Genomic DNA, 17,979 nt, shown 5'->3' with positions numbered 1-17,979 from the left:
TGCAGACAAAATTCACTTTTTATATTCCTACTAGCATTAAATAAATGGCTCCAACAAAGAGCTATTTGCTATGGAAAGGGTATTTCTTCATGAGAATTGGTGATTATGACTGTCAGAGATGCCCTTATAGCTTTCACATGCTAAAGGTTATTATTTTAGTGCTATGTCATGTTTACGGTTATCAGCCGTCGCTATTTATCAGGAAGAAGAGGTCATTACACAGTTCAGTTTATTTTAATACTCCTAATGCATTTCTCAATTTCACATTTTTGGAATTAAACTCTATCAAGATTGGGTCATTAAAAGCTTATTCACTCAGTATCATTAACTCGCAGTGCTACTGCTTTTCTTCCTCTTATTCATTAATGCCGTGGAGAAGGGCTGTGATCCGCTTGTGTATGGATTTCTCCATCTGCCTAGCAGCCAGAGGAGCATTCCCTGACTGGGGAAGGAGCTCTGTTCTGCAGAGCCTGAGTGTGAGGCATCTTTTGAGGCCTTTGCCAGTAAATGAACACAGCAGCTTCCACTGACTGACAGTCTGTAAGGTGCAGCCTTCCCTGAAGATAAATTGCCATCACAGGCCTCATGGAATGACCATGCAGAGTGTTTATTGATGAAGGCAGCAGCCCACTGAAGGTTGGCCTCTAACATAAAGCTATCTGCAAATTTATTCATCTTTGTCAAATGTATTACAGTTTAATATTTTTTTCTGCTTGGGTTCTGTTTTTTAAATTAATAATCTAAAGAATGAGGTAGCTGAATTCTGTGATGCAGTGTATGGTTGTAATATACTGAATCTCTTTCTTTAGGCTATTAGAACACCTTTTAGCATTACCATTGTGCTAAAAAGAAAAAGGTAGAAAGCAAAACTTTAAAAGAAGGCACCTTTAGTTCAAGTTGTTCTAAAAATGCACATCTTGGTTTACCATAGCAAAATAAAAAAGCTGAAATATTTCCATCTAGGTTACTGGAATATGAAACAAATTTAATTTAACTTTCTTACATCCTATTTGGAAGTTACACAACAGTTTTTAGCAGAAGTGGCAAGTAACAAAAGATACCACACCTCTGTATGCTTTTGTTCTGTCTAGGTGTGCTTGTTGACAGACCCACTCTTAGATGTATGTAAATACATGGATATTTTTGTTCAGTTTCCATAAATAAAGTGCTGACACCGTGCTCTCCCTCCCTGGTGGCTGCACAGGGTGATACACCTCGAGCTGTTTCAGTTCATTCCTCTCTCTCTTTTTCTCTCTTCCCGTCCATTCCCGGTGCTGTTCCTTTCCCCCCAGCCAGCTTTTCTCTCTGTGCCACGGCAGTGCCTCTCCCAAAGCTGCATTCCAGGTCTCTGCCATGTGTGTGATTCCAGCAGGTGTTTCTGTTGCCTTGGTGAGGGCAGGTACCAAAGAGACTCTGTCTTTGACTTGGGGCTGAGAAGGGCAGAGATCTACAGAGCCCTCCCAGTCCTTTTGGGGGCTCTTGGCCCAGCTGTGTGCACAGAGAGCTGGCTCCAATTCTTTGTTTCTTTTTCTGGGCCGGTGCAAAGTCACAATGCTGTATCCCTGTGACCATTTCTGGAAGACAAAGCCTGGGCTGCCCCATCTCCAGGTGTTCCCCTGCACCACCACGGGGGTGCTGAGGTGCTGCAAGCCCTGGGTTCACTCAGTGGGTCCCTGGGGCTGCTGAGCTGCAGGAACCACAGCTCCAGCTCACACTGCTGAGACCAAAGAGCCAGCAGAGAGCCACTCCCTCTGCTTTTATCAGCACCAAGGCACGTGGTTCCTCTGCTGTGACCTCTCTGTTACCTCTGGGCCTCGAGAGCATTTCCCTTACAAGAACGCTGACATCAAGAGCAACCATCTCTCTTCTGGTGGCTCTGAGGGGCTGCTGGATGTGTGTCTGACACTCACCCTGCTGCCACTGAGGCCTCATTCCCTTCAGAGGCTGTCAGAGAGTCTGGAAGCTTCAGGATGGAGATTTCAGCTCAGACAGATGAGCATTTCGTGGGAAAGACTTTTGCGGTGGGACAGAACTGTTACCCAGACAAGGTCCTCACACACAGTGACCAAGTGTCCAAGACGTGAGTGACAACACCGATACCCTTCACTGTAGCAGTGCTGAAAGTGGTAAATGGGAATGATCAGCATTTGGAAAGGGTGCCTGGAAACCAGAACTGGGTTGTTGGGAATCCAATTCCCATGGATCATAACCGCCCTGAAAGCTGGACTGTGCCTTGCTGTTGGATTACAGATCGTGCTCCGTATCCCAAAGGCCATTTTCTGGTGCTGAGGATGTTCTGAGATGGACCTGTTTAGCTCAGGCACTGAGGAAAGATGCCAGACCTTCTGCATAACCAGATGTTGTCCTGAGTTCCTGTTGGGTGTGTTCCTCTGGGCTGAAGGACTGGCTGCTGCCAGTTCCTCTCCTTCTGAGATTTGGTTAGGGCAAGACAGAACAGAGGTATCACCATTGTGGGGGCGTTTAGACCAACGGGATCCCTCTGGCACCTCAACACGGAATCTAAACACACAATATTCAGACAGGAAATGTTTTGGAATAGAGCACAAACTTCAAGTCTTGGGATGGATGCTGGGGAGCTCTCCTTGCTAAAGTATGTCTGCTCTTCATTGTCAAAATAACGGGCTCTAAAAGATGTGCTTGTAATAAACCTCGCCGGTCTGAACTGACATGAAGAGCTGGAGAAAGAAATTCCATGTGATGTAAATGGAATCCCAGCTCAGATAAAAATAGCACTAAACCTGCAGGTTTCTGTGGTTGAGTAATCTGCTCCCTCTTTCTGTGTGTGTTTACAGAGGAATGCACGTGGCTGATGGTTGCTAAACGCTGTCCTCAGCACGTGCTGCCCTGGAGAGGTGTTACCATTTTCTAGAAGGGAGTTCCCCTGTGTCTCACCCTTCTCTGACCAGGGCTGCAGCCCAAAGAGCCCATCGTTGTGCTGCTGATTGCAGTGGCACAGATACATGCAAAGCCCATAACAATTTGCAGGCTCAGGGTTATAAAGTTGTGTGTTTTTGGGTGGACAAATGGTCACGCTCTAGTTAGAACTGAATCTAGCCATGCCATTCCAGCCATGCTTCCTCCAGCCTCCACAGAGCAAAAGCAATGTAAATTGAATTAAAAAAGGATCTCTCTGCTTTCATATGATGGGAATTACAAGGCTTAATTGCTTTAAACGCTTCCTTTTTGTTAATAGCAGACATCCAGAGTACTTTGACAGCTCTCTGATGATGCTTGCTGAATACGTGTCTGAAGGGATCATAATAAAAATCTTGTAGGGCAGCAGAAGTCCACCTCGAAGGAAGGAAAAAATAAAAAATGCCTGTGTTCTGAATCTCACAAGGAAAACCTTATTAATGTCAAACCTTGAACTGCAGCAAATATCAATGCTGATGCAACCCAATTATGCTTTAGAAACCGAAAGTGAGCACAAAGCCCAGGGGGCTGAGGGTGAGAGCATCTTGCTTAACAAGTTAGATCTGCATTTTCCCCTGATGAATGAGAAATCCACAATTCCTGTTTTTTTCCATGGTTACAGAAATCCAGAGCAAGCGTCAGGAAAGAAAGAGAAGAAGCACAGCCAATCCAGCCTACAGTGGACTCTTGGAAACAGAGGTACTTTATCATTCACTTTTTTTGCCACAGTTCTATTTCATGTCAGTAAAAGGTCTAAGTGCTTCTTATTACAAAAATATATATGAATGCAGAACCACACAGTTACTTGTAAAGACTTATTGATGTGGAAAAGAAAGAAAAGATCTCATCTCAGTAGCTAAGCAACAGGTTTTCACCCCAACAGCATCACTTACTTCAAACTAGAATTCATCTTAGCTTTAATAAAGGCCAAAAGGACTAAATTAATGTGGGACCTGATTACTCTTTCACCCACGCAGGCAGTCCCTTTAGGTCAGAACTGAGGAACAGAAGTGCTGCATTATGTTCAAACTTGCATTGCTATTTCTCTTTTCCTATGTGCCAAATAATAAATGCAGAACTTCACTTTTTTTATTAGTGGCATTCATAAAAGGAATGTATTGGTTTAAGAATCAGTGTGCTCTGCAGGGGGTTTAGAAGCCTGCATAATAAATATAATAATGCATAATTAAAAATAAAAATGCTCTGGATAATATCTGTTGTCTGTTACACTTACACTGTTACATTTATAGTAGCATCAGAATTTGGTCCTGCATCATACTGGATTGCAAACCTGGTGTAAAAGCAGCATACAAATAGGCTTAACTTTTTCTGAACTGACTTATATACATTTATTCAGCTAATTAAAATTTCACCCTTAAAATTTCAGCACAGTTTGGGGTTGCTGTTTGAACTTCCTACTCAAATGAAACTCAGTTGCAGCCAGCTCTCCATTTAAGCAGAATTTCTCTGTGTTCTGAGTTCTTAAAGCCTAAAGAAAGTGATTTTTCTTTGTTTAGGTACAAGCCATGCAGTGTTTTTGGTTTGCCAACAGTTCAGATTTCTGGCTTTGTTGGCAGACAGATGAGGCCAAGAAGAAACCCACCTCTGTAGTCAAGCTGCTTAGTCACTTTTTTGGAAAGTATTGCAGATTTTTATACTCCAGAGCAGCACTTGAATTCTTCAGAACTCAACTCTTCAGTACCAATACTGGTGTCCACACACCCAGTATTTAACACAGTAGGAACTCAGCCTTGCTGGCATTAGGCCTTAGGCCTTTTTGTCCTGACAAAATTTTGAAAACACTTGCAGCAGAGTTTCGTGGCTGCAAATGGGTATTTGTGAGAAACTCAGTTATCTTGGGGCAGAGGTGGAAGAGAAGATGGAGCAGGTCTGCTGCACCCCTGGTTCATACTTCTCATGGTATCTGCTCTCAAAAGCATGTCCTGAAGTGAGGGATGGAGTGGAGGAAGGAATGTCTGTGGAGGAGTCCTGTGGCTGATCAGCTGTGTCCTCATTAGGAGCTGTCATTAAGGACTGACCATGGGGAATGCCATCCCAGTACAATGGAGGCAGATGGTTTTTCTCTGATCAATTAGCTGCTCAGATTGATTTGCTAATCAGTGACTTGAGGTATTTGTGGCATTCCAGGCATTTTGGCGCAGTTTAATTTAGTCTTCTGAATGATCTTTAATTCATGCTTGTTTAAATTGGAATTGCATATAAATTAGACTTTTTATTTGCCAAAGCCCCTCAGAACCGCAGGAGCTCAGCATCTGCACTGGTGCTGACTTCCTTGCTTGCAAAAATGGGATCATGCTCTTATGTCTTCACTTGAATGTTGTGTTTCTTCTTTTCAAAGCTTTGTTCCTAAAAAAAAATGAGATACCATTCTATTTCCCTACCCTCAGTAGCCTTTTTTTATTTTTCCATAGGAAAAGGTAAAGTTTCAGGCTTGTTAATTTTTTTTGAGAAAGAAACATCTATTCAAAATTCATTTAACAGTCTGGCAGGCACCCATTTAGAAGAGAACCGTTCACTCACTTCAGAATAAATCATTTATTAGCAAAACCCCTCTAATTTTCCTCCAAGCAGAATCTAACAACATCTAATGGAGGGAAGTGGTGCTGTTCCCAGTCCTGCTGTACAAGTATTGGATGGCTCAGAGAGACAATCAGGGCTTGTACAGACTGTTGATGAAGCCTGGTTTGCTCTGGAGCAGCAGCTCGTGCCATCTGATGGGTTAAACATCTCAGCCAGGTTTGCAGTGGCCTGTGTTTGTAACTTTGGTGACCTCAGCAGGCTGAAATCACTGTCAGCTCCTCGAGGTCGTGCACATTTCACTTCCGAAAGGGAAATGTTTTGCTTACAAACTCTGCTTGCAAACTCAGCCTGTTCCCCTGAACTGCAGGCAGGTGTCACAAAGGTAAAGACAATTTTCCTGCAGGTGGGAACTCCATCACCATTTCGATGTATTCAAATAAAGATGTCATGTCACAGCAACAGTTAATTACACCGTTTTCCCCCTTATGGATATCCTGAAACCACATCAATAACATTTGTAGTTCGTATTTCTCATTTAATGCACATCTGTGAAGAACTTGCTGGGAAGGTGAATCGTGCAGCTGTTTGTCTGACTGGCTCCTTGGCCAACCCAAGTAGCTTTTGGGGAGCTGGTTGGGTGTGAGGGAAGCCCGTGGAGATGGTTAATGTGAAATGTGAGGGACAAGGGGAGCCCTTTGCAGTGACACTGTGGTTGGTTTCTCTCCCCCTGTAGCGGAAACGCCTCGCGTCGAATTATTTGAATAACCCCTTGTTCCTCTCCACAAGAGGTAAGCACATTTTAAATGGATATACTGCTATTCTAATGACATGTTAAATATTTATTAGTAGGGTTTCATCTGAGTTACTGCCAGGATACCAGAGGGCATTACTTTGTGTAAGGTCCCTGCACTTTTTAGTGTGGACGGAAAATAGATGGTTTTCCTGCAGAAACAATTGGAGGATAAGGCTGAAGGTCGCAGTCGTGCAGAAATGGATCCAAAGTCTCTGCAATCAGAGGAAAATCTGATCTCTGGTGTTGTAAGCACCACGTAGTGAGAGAACTGATTGAAGAAGACAGTGTTGCCAACGCCAAGTCCTTAAAAATATATCTTGAAAAGTTGGGGTGTAAAAAGTAATTACTATTTTGGGCTTTTCATTTGCCTCTTTTCACCAGCTTTAAGGAACTGCTGTCCACCCTCAGGGGCTAGAAATTTCCCATATCTTTTGCTTTAAAAACAGTGACAGAAAACCCCATGTTTTTTCTGATTCCAAGAGCTGGAGCTGGTAAATCTAGATTTGATGACCTTGAAGAATCCTTCCAATCTTGCATTTATAAGAACTTCAGATTCTGAAAATGTCACTGTAGAAGCCTCGAGAATTAACAACTCAGGGGAGCCATTTGGGGATGCTGCTGATGAGCCTGTGGGAAGAAGCCCATCCCAGGAAAAACATGCAGCACAGAGAAGGCAAAGAGTTGGGAGATGAAACACAGAGAACATTGGGTACAGTTTAACTCTTCAGGCAAGACCATGTAGTATTTTAAGGAAACAAAAAGAAACCTGAGTTGCATTTCAGTGGAGGAGAGGAAACCAGTAAAGAAATGTGATTCTGCCCTTGCCCTTGTTTTGCCTTTATAACTCACTCTACTGTGCTGCATTGGAGGGAAGGGAAGGCAGATGTTTTTCTAAGTGAAATATTATTTCAGTATTAGGAGCATTTACAGGGGTAATTACAATTAAGACGTGAAGTTTTGGCAGTTTTTCAGTGTTTTGCTTGACATCCCTGTCAGGTGTCACATTTAGTGCTTGAGGTTCACCTCTGTGGCCCTGCCTTGAATTCCTGCACCACAGGAGCCCTGGCTGAAATGCAGCAGAGCTTCTCCCTCCCTTCTAAACTTCCCCTGCCAGATGCAGGCACTTGCCCTACTTACCATATGCCTCTAATGTGTGGGGTCTCAGAGGACAGGAGAGGTTATTGCACAGTAAACAGCTCTGATGACATCCCTCTTAGCAGGAGCCCAGGCTCGTGTGAGCCCCACCGGAAAGAACATTAGTCCTGGCTTAGTTTTATCTTCAAAATTAAAATTGTAATTTATTATTTGTCTTATCGTAGCGCTTGTTTTACCCATGTAAACACATGTGAAAAGCCAGGAGAGGATGGTGATGTTGGCAAGCCGTGCTGGAGCCCCTGGGTGGGTTTTATTTAGGTTGGGGTTTGAAATCTCTGACCTTCTTTCCACCACATGATTCCCATTTTATTTGCAAGGAAGTAGACAAGTGTCAGAGCTCCAGTGATGCAGCTGTCTCAGAGCTGCCTGGAAATCAGCACTCTCTCTCCTTAATTGTTAATTCCTCTTTGTAGTCCTGTATCTTTGGTTTTTTCCAGGATGCAGAATCTCTGCTGGCATTCTGCATATTCTGAGAGTTTCAAGCTGCACTTTTTATAGCAGAATTCCCCATGTCTGCAGGGTGTTTTTAGCCATATGCACCACACTGGATGCTGTGCAAGCTCTGAACTGCAGGCAGATGCTGCCCCAGACAGTTCTCCACCTTCAGTGCAGAGATGGCTGCCCCTTCTCTTATAAATTGCTTCTTCTTTAAAAATATTGCCTTCTGTTTAATTTTTCATCAACTCGAAGGCAGAAGTGGATGTATTTTAAAAAGTTTAAAACTTTGTAGCAAAAGTGAGCTGGAAAGACAGATAAACAAACTAGGAAAAAATCCCCATGACATCCAGGAAACAACTGTCATTTCTGGAAACACAGAAGGAGGAACAATTCTTGTAAATTTTGATCAAAATGTCAATTAATCAGGATTCATTTGTCTGAAAACGTCTTACCTGAAATGAGGTCGTGTCCCCTGACATGTATCATTTGTAGGAAAGACTCTTCAATTATCAAGCCCCTGTTTATCTGAATAACATTTATATCCCCCGAGTAATCGTGGTGTCATATAGTGGTGGCCCTCTGTGTGTGTATTTGTGGATATGAAGTGACATCTACAGATTTTATTGGTCTCTGATTGTTTATGGAACTCTTTGCCAAAGTATTCTACAATTCTGGGGGAAAGTAGAGAGATTTATGGAAGGAAAAAAATATCTATCAAAGGCTGTTAAACATAAACATGAAGATGCCTCCCAGGTATGAGGGATCACACTGGGGCAGCCGTATTCCCATTGGGATTGGGGAGGGAGCTGAAGAAGGACAGGAGGAGGGAAATATCAGTTTGATTTCTTCCCTTTAGTTCGAAGAAAGGCCTCTCCATCAGGTGTTTGTCACTGGGACAGTGTGCACCAGCCTCGTGCAAGGACCCAGGGAATGGCTGGAGTTGTGTCAGGGCAGGGTCAGGTTGGATCTCAGGGAAAGGTTCTTCCCCCAGAGGGTGGTTGGCACTGCCCAGGCTCCCCAGGGCAGTGGGCACAGCACCAAGGCTGCCAGAGCTCAGGGAGGGTTTGGACAACGTTCCCAGGGACAGAGTGGGATTGTTGGGGTGTCCTGGGCAGGGCCAGGGGTTGGACTGGATGATCCTTCCAGCTCAGGATATTCTATGAATCCGTGATTCTGTGAATTTAGCGGCAAAAATCGCAACCTGCTGTGCGGTTTCCACAAAGCTGTTCACACATTCCAGCTTTTTTTATTTTTGGACTGAAGCGTGATGAATCCCACCAATATTTTTTTTTATGAAAGGCTTGGCCTGGTTGGCAGTGGGCTCTGATGGTTGGTGCTCTTATCAGGCTGTGAGTGCAATCACTACAGACTCAGTTCATCCAAAGGTCACTGGCCTTTTGGGGGGGAGTATTTTGATGAGGAAGAGCTGATGATACCATCAGGCTCACCCCCCAATTTTGGACCGTTTTGGCCGTGAATCAGCTGAACATGTAAACATGTGTTTAATGGTAAGTGAGAGGCACCCATTTCATACTCAGGTTAAGTGCCTTGCTGGTTCAGGGCCACACTGCTCATCCCCCAGCAGGCTCAGGTCCCTCAGGAACACTTTTTGACTACTGTGGAGAAGAGCTCTGGGTGAAAATGTCTGAAAATTTGAAATAGAATGATGTGCTCGTCAGACTGTGACTCTTCAGCACCAGAACCTCTGGACGTGAGATTCCTGCAATGCACAGTTTTAAATCTCAAATGCTAATTCCACTGCTTGCTGTTGCATTCTTTCCTGCCCATGTTAGTTTTGGCAATGCCCTGGTCTCCTGTGTCACAGCCTGACTAAAATTGCTCCCCTAGCTGAGAACCAGCAGTCACTCCAGCAATGTATTTGCCACTAATCTGTTCTCTGCCCTTCTTTTATATGCTAGCAAATGAGGATCCATTCTGGAAGGTATGTGCAGTCAAGTTTGTGTATTAGCAGTGTCTTCCTCATCACTGTGTAATTCAGTGCTTACTTCTGATTATTGTAGGCGCTACCAAGGTACCAAATTTCGATATTCTCGTGTCCAACTTAACTAAATCTTTGATCCCCTAAGCTAGAATTTCAGAGGTGAACTCCTTCATATGCAAGGCTTGAGTTTAATCCTTTTGTAGAAGCCACTGACTGAGAAATTGCTAGCCCAGATTTGTGGGTTTAATGAAAATTTTAAAATTTAATCTATTTTCTATAGAAAAATAGATTAAATTTCTATAGATTAAAGCTTTCTATAGATTAAAGCTCTTTACCTGGAGGTTAAAATTAAGATTTTTGGAGTTTTTAAAGAGTAGTATTTTGGAGAGTGATTTTTTTTTTTTTTTTTTGACAGGACTGAGTTAGAATTTAAGATGTAAGCCTGACTAAAACCATCATGAAACATAATTAATATTCCTAAAAATGAAAATATGCTTTTGGAATTAACAAACATATAAAATGATTATTCTCCTTCCTGGCAAATCAGTAGGAAATTTAGGGTTTTTTATAATGCCTGAAAAGACATGAGAGTTTCAAAATCAGTATCTCCTTTATTAAAATGCACTTAATTATACAAAGAGTAATTAACGTTGCCACCGGATTAGCATAGCAATTTACTACATGACACTGTAACTTTGTTGCTGAGTCTTAGTTCATTTTATGTATTGCTTCAGACAAAGCACTAATCAGTCTTGTTGGAGAAAGGTTGTCAGAGCAAGTGTGAGCAGAGAACAATTAGTGCCAGGGAGAAGAGAGGAGGCCTCCGGAGGAGTTCAGGAGGAGGGTACGGAGCCCAAGGCTGTGCTCTCCCCAGCTGCTCTTGGAGGCAATGGGCATGACACATGGAACTGTGCCTTTTCCCCAAGAAAAGAACCCTTTTCTTGCTTGTTCCCTTCTGCTTTGGAGGCGAAGGACAAGTGATCCCCAGGTTAACTTTGTCCTGTGCTTCAGGAGAGAGATACAGAGATACACGTGTTGGAGTGACACACTGGCAAAAGAGAAGTGCAATAACTCCCGTGTCACAAGCTGGCTGCATTAGTCAGCTCCCCTCCTGTGTTTGATTAGTTGGGTTTTATGTTTCTCTTTCAATTTACGGAACTTGTTTCTGGCTCTTTGGTTTGTTTGTTTGTGTTTGTTGTTATCATACATTATTTTCTCTCTCCTGCAGAGGTCAGGGTCCCTTTGACGATTAGATTCTGTGTTTGAGGGGGCCTACCTGCTGCAGTAGAGGCTTGGGGTGCTGTATAGAGAGAAATTCTCAAGGGCTGAGCTTACCCAAGCCTTCTTCTCTTGCAGAGTGAGATCCACCACGATGAGCACTGCACTGCTTGCAAGCGTGGAGTTAACTTGCAGCCCTGTGGCACATGTCCCAGAGCATATCACCTCAACTGCTTGGACCCACCCCTCAAAACTGCCCCCAAGGGGGTCTGGGTCTGCCCAAAGTGCCAACAGAAGGTGAGATACATGGAGCGTGGCATGCCAAGAGGGAAAATGGGACAAACCTCCAGTTTGTGAACCACTAAACTGATCTAACCCATGGTCCCAGCTTAGGGGACTGCATTAGCTACAGAAGTACTGAGAGGCTTTTAGTACAGCTTGAAGTATTTATTTCTGGTATTTTCATTGTCCTAGACTTAGTTTGCCTGTAATCACATCTGCTAAGAATTGTCCTTTTAAAATGTCCCTTCAATTCCTTTGGCCTTACAATTTTTCGTTTACAACAACGTCACCAGCGTTGCCTGACAAGGACTGTAAACCTTGGAGAGGAGGGAGGCAGTGTCAGGAGTTCACCAGTGGGTCTGAAGGCTGTGAGGAGAACACTTCCTTTTCTTTAAATCATGTTACTTACACATGGCTGTCGATCACAGTCATGGTAGAAGTGCTGGTCTGTCTCGTTGCTGTGAATAATGCTGATTGCACAAGCAAGAAAACAATTACTAAAACACCCAAGTGTCACTAAAGTGTAGATTCTGTGCCTCAGAGTTCTTTATGTTCAGCTTTGAGATCACTGTCATGTTCTGAGACAAGGACCCAAGATCTGGTTCTGCAGAGCTGCAAGGCTGGAGGAAGAAAAATGTTAATGTATGTCTTTGTGGAGTCCTAAATTTTTACTGTTTCCTGGGCTTACAGGTGTTAAAGAAAGATGACAACGTGCCATGGACTGGAACTCTGGCTATTGTTCACTCCTATGTTACTCATAAAACAGGTAGGGATTAATGCAGATCCTGACAAGGGATTCCCTACCATTTGAGTCCCTCTCAGCAGTAATATTAAAGTAGTGCTGCAGCGCTGCCAGGTCTGATGGTGGCAGTAAGCAAAGGGCCATAAGGGGCTGGGAACAGAAAGCCACTTTCTCTCCCCTTCTTCTTGATCTGCTCCTTGCCATCTTCCCTCTGAAAGGAAGCTGAGATGGAACTGTCAGGATCTTCACTCTCTGGGGGAGACTGTCATCAAAGTGGTGCCTTCCTGAGAACAGGGCTGAAAATGGGGTTTTGAGGCAGAATCATAGTGTGGGAGGCAGAGAGGCACAGTCAGGCTAAGCAGAGCCATGTAATTGGGTATGTAGCACAATGTCTCAGGCACTACACCAACACCAGCTTCCAATTGTTTCAGTACTGTTGGGTATGGCAGTCATTAGTCTCATATGCTGTGTGACACCTCTGCATTGATCATTACTCTTTCAGTTCCCTGATGCACTCTCACAATGGGCTGTTTGGGGCATTAGATCATATTCTAAGGAGCTTTGTGGAGCTTTGGCACTGTTTTAAGTGTGCTTTTCAGCAGAGTCACAAACCACTGCCATTACAGGTGGCTGACCTGTTCTTAAACACCATCCGCCTCTTTCTGGGGGACACGTGGTCTAAGGATGAATTTTAATTAATCTCAAAGATGGACTGGAGCTTTTGGGTTGTCCTGTGCACCAGCCATGGGCACAGCTGCACAGCCCTGCTGTCTGTCCTTTCCTTACCCTCTGCATCCTTAATCTCATTGTTCCGCAGTCAAAGAAGAAGAGAAGCGAAAGTTATTAAAGAGAAGCAGTGAGCTGAAGAGTGAGCACAGGCAGTTAGAAGAAAAAGATCGACTTCTCAACAATGCAGTGAAGGTAGGACACCTGACTGGGGACACAGAGTCTCCTGCTGAGATGCTTATAAAGCATTTGTGCCTGAAAAAGTGGTGGTTTGTGGCTAGAAAATGATTTTTGCTCCCAAGCTGCAGAATTTCAAGTGTGAATGTGTTTCTCTCAGAGGAAATACATGTGGATTTCCTTTAGGCACAAAAACCAGCTGCTCTGGCAGGCTGAGGAGGAGAAATCACTTGAGTTCCTGTGCCAAACACGCACTCAAAAACCCCCCAAGTAGCAGGGGCTGCCTTCCTTGTAATGCCATAGATAGCTCTGTGACTTCTAGGTACTTCCACTCTCCAGGGGAAAAGTTTAGCCACAAGCATCTCCTCCAGGGGTAGCTGCTTGTCCATTAGCTCAAAACTCTTGAGGTGAAGTAGAAATAACCATCTTTATTTGTCTCGAGAGCTGAACGTTGTAACACCTCTCCATGACTGGAAATGGGTTCAATAATTTTCATCATTCAAACTAATTTCAAAGCTAAATGTTGGTTTGAGGTGTCTCCCATGTATATTGTGCTATGGGGACCACTCTCTAGCTAAAAGGGCTGAATTCAAAGCCATAATTCCTATCCTTCATGGCTGAAGGAACTAATTTGGGGCTACCTCACTCTTAGTTTGCATGGCAGTCTCAATAAATTTTTGACACTTCCTTACCCTGGAAAAATCAAAGTGGCAGCTGCAGGAGTAACAGGTCACTGCTTGTTTTACCAGTGCAGTTATCCAGAGGGGGCATGTTAAAATATTTATCACATTTAAAACAGAGTGGAAGGAAAAGCAATAACTTATTAAAAGACATCACAGTGGGGAATATTCCCTCTAAGTGTGTACAGGCACCATGAGCACTAATGGAAACACACGTGTATGAAGTGGGTAGGAGAGGTCAGTGGGATGAGGAGTTTGGAAAAAGGAGTCAGTTCTCAGGTGTGTGTCTAAATCAGTAAGATTTCTACCTAAGCAGAATGGGGTTCTTTCAGTGGGCAGCACTATTTTATTTAAATGGTAATATCAGCCAATGATTAAATTTACTGGAAAGGTATCCACTTGAAAGGGAAAAGCACTTAAAGGTGTTTCAGCACAGAGCAATTTCATTCTGACATTTTAACAGAGATTTATGTTAAAAAAGAACCCTCTCATACACACCACAGGTGCAATGGTGTTATTTGGTAAAATCAGAACATGCTTTATCCTTCACATGAGGTTTCATCTCTCTAAACCAACTCTGAGCAGCTCCACACAGCTGCTTTCCAAACAAGTTGACTCTCAAGTGAGCATTTCCCAGTTCCCCAGGACTGGAGAACCCGTGCCCTGGGCAGTCTGGACCACGGCCAAACAGGAGCAGTCTGCAGACAAGTAACCAGTTTTGTCAGACCCCTGGGCCCACTGGGAGAAAGAAAACAGGAGGTTTCAGATAGCAGAGGCCACTGGCCCCTTCCATGCAGCAGACAGGCTCAGGTTTGGGTCTCTCACCTGGTCCCTCGCAGAAGAATGGGATGTTGGCTGCAGCAGTCTGTGGTTGGGGAGGGAAAGAGGAATTGGTGATTCTCCTTATCTCTTCTTGGAGAAGCAGGAGATTTGGGATGCCTTTGTTTGGCCCCTGCTCTCGTGCCCATTTGCATGGAGGTTTGTATGGAACATTCCTGGTGGTCACAGGGTGTGGTTTGTCCACCCCACAGGACAAGGGCTTTCTGGTGACTGCACTGGTGTAACAGCTGTATCTCACAGCAAAGTTTTCTGCCACAAAAATATTGACATCTAGCGAGAAAAATATTAACATTTAGTGAGATCAATGCATCGTCACAGTACTCCCTGAAGTGTGTGGCACATACAAAATGCATTGTGGTGAGTTTTACCCCTCAAGGCTTTATCAGTGCCTTTTGGTGAGGCTGAGAGACCTCACTGGTGCCTTTGGTACTTTCCAGTAGCACAGCTATTGCACTCCCATGGCAGCCATCCCTGTGCAGCGAGTGCAGAAGGTGCTTGTGCCAGGCTGTCCACGGGATGAGCTTGGAAATGTCCTCTAAATGCATTTGGACCAGGAAGAATACTGTTCCCTCAGACAGCTGCTGCAGTGTGTGCAGCACTGGTGATTACTCCATTTGTTAAGCTGGGGGTTTGCTATCCCCAAAGGAGAATATGCTTCATTTGAGCGGGACGTGCACTCAAGGCACAAAAGGATGTTTGGTGGAGATGTTTGACACCAATTTGAATGTGCTCTCAGCCTTTCCTTCTCTTCATTTGACAGAAATGCTTAGAGCTAAAAACCAGCCTGTTGGCCCAGCAGAAAGGGACTCAGTCATCACTGGAACGTCTCAAAACCCTCATTAGACTGATACAAAGCGAGCAGATGATTCAGGTTACCATGACGACCACCACCACCTCCTCCCTGCTGTCGGTGCCCTGGATCAAGCCCTCCCCGGGCCCCGCTGCCACGCACAAAGCCCTGCAGCCATCGCAGGGCAACAACTGACAGCGCCGGCCCAGGGCAGCGGGAACTTTGTGCACGTGAGCGGAGCAGAGATCCCACGGGACCGCGGGAGGGGAGGAGCGCTCTGGGTTTGGACGGAGGCTTGCACATCAGCCAGCCCCGTTTGCAGGTGGCTGTGGCAGCGGGTTCCCCACGGAGCGGGTCGTGCTGCGGGTTTTGCGTCTGCCAGGACCTTCCGTGCTTATGAGATTTTGTTTTGTTCTGTTGGCCTTAAATTGTCTTCGCGCCCGAGGATGAGCGGGAGGAGCGCGGCCGGTGGGGAGAGGGATAGTGGGGGGCAGGCAGGCTCTCTGTCCTGCTTTGAGGGGGGAGTTGTCAATGCAAAGAGTTAGTGAGGTAGTGGGGAAGTAGTGGGGCTGAAAGCTGTGTGTGGGAGGGGAATTGGGATCCCCGAGGTAACCGGGAACTGAACTACTTAGGACTTGACACGGATTGTTTTCAGAGGAACAAAGTTGGCCCCGTGGGTTCGGGGCCGTCACGGACACTCACAGAGCCTTCGAAACAAAAAGATCCTTTTTTTCAGTATTATTAGAGTTGAGAATTGCAGATATTTAAATAAAGAAACTGTATGAAGTTAGCGTTTCTAGTAAAATATTGAAGTATTTTCATGCTGATGCTTCTGTATATGCGTTCCGAAGTATTTAAAGAAGTATGACTGTAAAACTCCTTACTTTTTTGCAGGTCCTTTTTACTTATTTTGCTATCAGTGTATTTTTCTCATGGAGTTTTTGTGCAAGATTTAGCATAAACCATGATAGTGGATATCTTTGGCAGGTTGGGTTTCATTTTTTAAAGAGGTTATTTTGGGGTTTTCTTTTTTTTGTTGTTGTTTAATTTTGGATTTATTTTTTTTAAAGGAAAAAAAAAAGCAAATAATTATTCTGGGTTTTGTTTCTTGACAGTACAGATGATATGCCAAAAAGATAACTTTACATTTTTGTACTGCATTTTTATTGTTAAAAATACGTAGCGTGATTTTTTATTTTTTTTTTCGCTTGTAGAAATATCTGCTGAAATGGTACAGGAAAAGAAAAAAAACTGCCTCAAGGGGTTGTTTCTGGAACTGGATAATATCAAGAGTTCTGGGGGAGGGACAGGGCATGGAAAATTGAAAGGGGTGGGGGTTGGTTTTTTTTGGAAACTTGATTCTTTATTAATGTTTTGTTGGATTTTAGCATATCTGGGGAGCGTTTAGCGTTAGCCTGAGGAAACCCCAGTGCGCCTGCTGGTTTCACTAGATAGTCTTCCTGATTCTGCAAGGGCCCTCCTGGCCCCCCCAGGCCACGGCCCCCCTTCCTGTGGCTGCCTGGGAAGGGAGTGATGGGCACCCCGGTTTTCCCAGAGCACCCCCCGGTGCCCCCGTCCCTGCCCTCTCTGAGGTCTCCGTCAATCAGCACAACAGGTACTTAAGGAAAGCCACCAGGGCACTGCAGGAGGCTGGTCTCTCACATCAACATATCACACGGTGCCGAATACCTTCTTTTTTTGTTGTTGTTGTTGTCGCTGTTTTTAATTAAAAAAAAATAAAAAAAAAACCCACACGAGGGACTGGCTTTTTTTCTGTCGCCCATCACCAGGCAGCACGTGGTCCCTTCAACCATTTTCACAACTCCGGGAGAAACTGTGCAGTACTATACAAATCTATTTTAATACACAACACTCGGTTGAACAAGATTTTTATATTCTTTTATTGATGAACAAAGTGAACTAAGTAAAAAAAAACCACAATTGTTATACATTGGTTATTGTACGCCAATTATGCATTCTGACGTGGCTTGCAATGTAAATGTTTTCAGGTTTAATGAGTTTTCTTTTTCCTTCTCAGATGAATTTAAAAAAAAAAAAAAAGGAAAAGCGTGGAAGGTTGAATATGTGAAGAATTTCTGAAGAACTGTCTTGGACTGTTAAAAGTAGTTATTTTGAAAAGGGGACTGTCCAGTGGATAGTGTGCATAGGAAAAAAAAGTGTTTGTCTTAAATATGCCAATGTAGTTTTACTTCTTTATGATGCATTAAACTTGACTGACAATTTAATGGCAGTGTTGTCGTGGTGGTATTGGCTCTGAGGGGACACAGTGTGTCCTTCCCTGGCCACACTCTGGCTGAGGGGGGGAAGAAATTTGTGTTGATTTCTCCACCACGCTCTTCAATTTTCATATTTAAACAGTGCCACAATAACTACAGTAATTTCTCTTTCCTTCTTCTGGGAAAGTGATCTCTTCCTTGAGGCCGTGGTGTCTCCCAGGCAGGGCACCCTGTCCAGTCCCTTGCTTGGCTTCCCTCCTCTTGGAATAACTGCAGATCTGCTGGCAGACCCCTGGCCTTTGGTTTCAGACCTGCACTTCCAGGTGCTCTTCAAAGTGTGTGGTGGCCCCGTTTTGTAAAGTCATTTATAAATCACTTCTAACTGCAGTAAAGGATTAGAGGGCTCTCACAGGAGCCGGCTGTTTCCTGGCCGTTGGAAGGGACAGAACTTCCCAGTAAAATTACCAAATGAAATCAATGTCAC

General features: G+C 44.2%; 1 protein-coding gene across 2 annotated transcripts in view; it reads left to right on the top strand.

Annotated features, from left to right (window-relative positions):
- PHF21B (PHD finger protein 21B) overlaps positions 1–17,504 on the top strand; it is a 147,278-nt gene extending 129,774 nt beyond the window's left edge. For both annotated transcript variants that reach the window (XM_032689105.1, XM_032689104.1), the window contains 7 exons: positions 3,557–3,633; positions 6,209–6,263; positions 9,781–9,803; positions 11,160–11,318; positions 11,994–12,069; positions 12,863–12,966; positions 15,229–17,504. In XM_032689105.1, the coding sequence (XP_032544996.1) occupies positions 3,557–3,633; positions 6,209–6,263; positions 9,781–9,803; positions 11,160–11,318; positions 11,994–12,069; positions 12,863–12,966; positions 15,229–15,453 (719 nt within the window). In that variant the 3' untranslated portion in view covers positions 15,454–17,504. The remainder of the gene's footprint in view (positions 1–3,556; positions 3,634–6,208; positions 6,264–9,780; positions 9,804–11,159; positions 11,319–11,993; positions 12,070–12,862; positions 12,967–15,228) is intronic.
- The last annotated feature ends 475 nt before the right edge of the window (positions 17,505–17,979 follow it).

This window comes from Chiroxiphia lanceolata, chromosome 5 (genome assembly GCF_009829145.1).
Source record: "Chiroxiphia lanceolata isolate bChiLan1 chromosome 5, bChiLan1.pri, whole genome shotgun sequence".
Taxonomy (NCBI): Eukaryota; Metazoa; Chordata; class Aves; order Passeriformes; family Pipridae; genus Chiroxiphia; species Chiroxiphia lanceolata.
This window is presented reverse-complemented; position numbering and strand designations above follow the sequence as displayed.